The 5,406-nt window shown below is 43.0% G+C and overlaps 1 protein-coding gene across 1 annotated transcript; it reads left to right on the forward strand.

Annotated features, from left to right (window-relative positions):
- Positions 1 to 519: 519 nt before the first annotated feature.
- On the forward strand, positions 520 to 2,742 carry LOC124695871 (neurogenic locus notch homolog protein 1-like). Its single transcript, XM_047228677.1, has 6 exons — positions 520 to 681; positions 765 to 911; positions 1,840 to 1,923; positions 2,038 to 2,166; positions 2,249 to 2,365; positions 2,475 to 2,742. The coding sequence occupies exons 1-6, from the start codon at positions 564 to 566 to the stop codon at positions 2,546 to 2,548; spliced, it is 669 nt and encodes a 222-aa protein (XP_047084633.1). The 5' UTR covers positions 520 to 563; the 3' UTR covers positions 2,549 to 2,742.
- The last annotated feature ends 2,664 nt before the right edge of the window (positions 2,743 to 5,406 follow it).

Consider the following 5,406-nt stretch of genomic DNA (forward strand, 5'->3'; position numbering starts at 1 on the left):
AAACACAATAGCACATAACCCTTCAAGCAATTTTTTGTGTTTTTTCTTGATGTGTATATAAATAATGTTTATATCTTCCATGTGGTGCATGCAATGCAACCAATTTCACACTTTCTTTTTAGTTTCTCAAAAAAAATTACATTTTTTGTGTTCTGAATTTTGGATCGAGCGGCACCGTGGCAACAATGTTTTGCAATTCATGTTTTCCTTTTGCTACTTAGTTAATATACTATATTTACCCCGCAAAAAAAAGAAATATATATCCTCAAAATAAGTTTTTGATTGGTCCAGGTCAGTCATCGACGGCCGTCGCGTCATCTCGATCTCGCGCCGAACCCAGCTTGACTTTGCCATAATGCTGGTGCCTAGTCAATCCTGGAGGGAGAGCCCCCATAAAAGCTCATCTCATCATCTACCAACTAACCGTACGCATCTCCTCTTCCTCTTTAAACTCCATCGATAACAACCGCCCACACACGGAGGAGCATAGACCAACGGGCAGCAGCGCTAGTGGTCTACTCGCAGAGCGGAGTCACTGCAGAGTCGGAAATCAAGAAACCAAGATGAGACGGTTCGCCGGCGGCGCCGCCGCGTTGGTGCTGATCCTCTCGGTCACTACCGCCAGGGTTGCCGTCGCCGACTTCTTCTCCCCTCTCAGCCCCCTTCTCGCCCCCGTCATGGGTAACTAAAGCCTCCTCGCGCACTTCTCTGAACTTCTTTTCGCCAACCCAACCCCGTTACGATCTCGACTATTGCACGAGCAGGGTCGCTATGCAAGGCGGTGGCTTGCGGGAAGGGGAACTGCACGGTGACTTCGGGGCTGCCGGGGTACAGGTGCGACTGCGACCCCGGATGGACGCAGATGCACGTCGGCGACGACCTCAGGTTCCTGCCCTGCGTCATCCCCAACTGTAAGTGCATCACGCTTCTTTCATCAATGGCCAGGCAGGCCAGCCCACAAAAGTTGGCACCGTGTGCTGTACTAGTGTGATGCATAACTGCATATGCCACCTGCGTTTCGTGATGTTTGTTAGCAACTTTTTTCTGTAGTCGTGCGCAAAATCTACAGTTTGGGAACAGATGATATAGGTCATGTCCTGCCTGTACCTGCAGAAAATGAGTAATTCTGACCAGCAGTTAGGTTCCGAATACATATCAGATTTTTGTTGCGGGATTATTTTCAGAACGTGGAATGATTTATGCATGCACACATCATGATTTTTTATGAGTCTCGGATACATAATGTGGAAGTGCACTAGTGCAGAGCTATGCAAGGGAACACTCACGTTTGTACTCCAAAAGAATATCCACTTTTTAGACTGAAGAAAGTCAATTTTGCACTGAACCTGCACAAATTTCATTGGGCCAACGAGACGTGCAACAAACGCGGTTTCTCCAGTCGGTTTGCTGTCTCTTTTACCAAAATAACCAGGCTACGCGTGATTTTGACATCAGTCTCCATCAGGCAGATAGAAGGACAAGTTAGACTGCCCAAGTGTCCGTGTCATCTTCGGATTTTTTTCTGAGAGACGGAATTTATTTTGTTGTATCAGCATGCAGTGTCATCTTCAGACTCTCTATGTGCCATCGTGTCACACTCTACTCGAGAAGAATAACATGTCTTTGTTCACCAAAACAACCAGGGTTCATAATTTTAACATGCGTCTCTATCAGGCAGAAAACAGAGATGAAAGTAGCTTTCGTTAGATTATCATTTTGAATCAAGAGGGTCATCTTCAGAGTTATCTTGTGTCACTTATGTTTACTAGTCCGATGCATAGAGAGCACAGTAATGCTATATCATCCCATATAATAATCGAGCAAAACATATCTCTGCAGGTACCATAGATCGCTCATGTTCTAATGACACTTCGGCACCATCACCAGCGCCTTTGCCCAAAAATTTCTCCCTCTCAGCAGACCGTAAATACTGAACCTTACACTTTTGGGTTTTCGGTTTTAATATTTTGTGATCAGGATTTTCATTTAATCTGCAATCATATTGGTTGACCTCAATGTCTGGAATCCTATATACAGCTTGTGAGTTAGCTTATTGTGGCTCCGGGGGCACATGCAAGAACGGCACGGGACTCAGCTACCACTGCGAGTGCAAGGAGGGCTTCAGCAATGTTCTGAACATGACCACAATGCCTTGCTTTCACGAATGTAAGACGAAAAGAGACATTATCAAATTCACTTATGTACAAAAAACCATGTGTCTCAGCTCCAACTCCTGGCATCATTTCAGGTTCTTATGGAGCAAATTGCGCGGCCCTTGGGATCCTCCCATCCTCAAACTCCACTTCTGCGGCACCACCAGCTGGCTCCGCAAGCGTTTCTAACAACTGCAATGCGCCTGCTCCAGGTAGAAAAGAGCTTCCTTCAGATATACTATATGAACATCTGCATGACTATCTGTTCTGCACCAGTTAACTCACTGTTATTACTTATTGCCTGTGATTAAACGTTTCCAGGATTGGTTTCGCGGCAAATTCTACTTCCTCTGCTGATATTGGCACTAGTGGCGATGATGGATCAGGCGACATGAACAGAGCATGGTTTTCTACCACGGTAGCATTAGAGAGAGTTTTTGTTCATGGACAGGGTAGAGTTTTTGTTAGAGATGTACTTTGTTGGTGTATCACGCTGCTGTATTACTGCACGTGGCGATTCTTCTTATATGAAAATGGAATAAACTATCTCTATGTATGATATAATATTAAATAAACCGATTGTGTATTCTATCGTTGGTTGGCAGAAATTTTTCATTTTCTTATTTCTCCTGTCGATTTCGATCGCAGTTTGATCCTGCAAACTACAATAGCAAATGCCGGGCCAAAAGTACAACTGGGCGAGAAGTGCTCAGCTGACCTCATCATTCCTAACTATCCGTGGGCCTCTATAGCTTCTTGGTCATTGTTCTCTGAAAACAATTCAGTGAAATATATTTCCTTAGATTCTCCTTTAATTTCTCTCTGTTTTGGTGGTTTGTGGACTGGGGCGGAGGCAAGAAATTTGGTTTGGGAGATAGGGGATTACAGTTTTACTAATTAATTATGAGATTAACTTATGGTTGTGAGCTATATTTTAGTACGAACTTATATGAAACTTACACATACTTTATCTTCTCCAAAAAATAATGGGTGTACATTTGTACACCCATGTCCTTAGCTAGCTCCGCCTGTGTTGTGGACGAACATGAATCTGGATAAGATAATTAAGAAATGCACACCTCGGAAGTGAAGGAGTGACAAGTGTTAAAATACACTATAGCCTAACTCTTTTCAACAGTTTGGTTTTTTCTAAACTTGGCTAGTGTATCAATTCAATATGGCATCAGAATCTTGAAGTCTCAAGTTAAGGACCTAGGTTACGCACTACTATTAACTATAAAATGGTTCCACCGTAATCTTTTCCCTATTCCTATGGTCACCTTGTCCTTATCTACCGGGGATTCAAATACTTATGGGCCGGCTCATCTACTGAACGGGTCGGCCCATTCAACGTGTTGACCAGACAAAAGATTAGACTGGGTTGTCTCATTAACTAAACTGGGCCATCCAAATTTTTCAGTTGACTGGGCAAACATAGAAATTTGGCTCGGCCCACTTCTTAAGTGGGCCGGCCCATTTATCCTGTTGACCGGTCAAACAAAGACATTCGGCCAGGCACGTGCTTAGTGGGTCGGGCCGTCTAGATGGTTGATCGGTCAAACCAACTCCGATGTGCCGGCCCACGAGCTGAATGGGTTGGCCCATTTAGGGTTTAAGGTTTGACCAGTCAAACTAAGAAATTAGGTCCATCCCACGTACCTAATGGACCAGTCCAGTTATATAGTCGACCAGTCACACCATGTCAGCTGGCCCGACCCGCAAACTAAATGGGCCCGTCCATTATTGCTTATTGGGTCGGCCTGCTTAAGGTGTGGCAGGCGTGTGGGCCTACCATCTACCACAGGTTTTCATCCGGTTAACGGCGTTACTGGATAGTTAACGGCGTCTGCCACGTGTCAGTTTGCATGAAGTCAGCGGTCAAATGGCCTCCCCAAAATCTTTTGCAACGGCCCGATTTTTCGTGGTCAAAGGTCACCCAAACGCGATGGACCGAAAAAACCGTGGTGCATCTTTAGGTGACGCGATATGCACCACAAAACCCATATCGTCGGCTTAAGCTCATTGAAGACGAAAAACACCTCTTAGCTGACAAAAAATTGACGTTGTTGATAAGAACTTTTCTTGTAGTGTAACTTAATATACATAATTACACGACACACGATTCCCCTACGGAAAAGGTATAAAAAACAGTGACATCTTCATGATGATTGTGATCAAAGGGTTAAGTATCCACCTTATTTTATCCTTGTTAAGTATATAATTATTACAGAGATAAAAAAGGATAACCAAGAAAAAATAAATATTCTCATCTTTTGTGTATCTTTCTGGTTTGTATTACTAGCAATGGAAACTCTATGGCAATATATGCAATGTATGTACATATGGTGTATGCATGCAACCAAATATAATTGAATGAGATGTTCAATTATGGGTTGCTGATAGAGTTGGGGTTACAGCTGCTAGAATAGTTCTGCAGGTGCTGCTAGCATAGTTCTACAGGTAATGCTACTAGGTCCAACCACGCCTTATAGGTCACCAGGGAGACATCACACACAATTAACGGCGTAACAACTTTTGCAATGTTTGGCATAACAAGGACAATTGCATTAAACTAAGAATGTGTGAAAATAGTTTAACTCACACAAACAAATATTAGTACTGAAATACAAGTACACCAAAGTACAAGTACAATGAAATACAAGTACATTTGTAGGGATACCCCAAATACACCAACTACAGTTGTGCTGAAATCCGAAGTACACCGAAATACAATTGTGCTGAAACCCGAAATACAATTGTGCTGAAAGCTGAAGTACATCAAAATATAGTTGCACTGAAATCTGAAATAAGCTGAGTTATAGTTGTGATGAAACCTGATGTACAACGTTATGCTAAGAACCCGAAGTAGAACTACGATTGAAATCCAAAGTACACCCAAAGTATAGTTGTGGTAGTTCTGGAAGTACACCAAAAAGGTTTCACGAAACCTATCAACGTGAGATCTAGTTCTGAAAAGACGTCGACGCGAAGATCTCAAAAGTAAAAGCAGTTTGTAATTCACAAAACCTAGGGACAATCTACGAACATAAACCCGCAGAAGAAAAAAAAAGAGAAAAAACATTCTCAAAAAACACCGAAGCTCATCATACCCACGCTCAATCTAGACATATCCCTGTCGCGCTGAGGTGGCCCATGTGGCCCACTGGACATGCATGTGTGTTTATCCGTTCGGGATTCACAAGATTCAAAAAATGGATAAATATGAAAAATACATCATTGGATTAGTGTGTCG

Source organism: Lolium rigidum, chromosome 3 (genome assembly GCF_022539505.1).
Source record: "Lolium rigidum isolate FL_2022 chromosome 3, APGP_CSIRO_Lrig_0.1, whole genome shotgun sequence".
Taxonomy (NCBI): Eukaryota; Viridiplantae; Streptophyta; class Magnoliopsida; order Poales; family Poaceae; genus Lolium; species Lolium rigidum.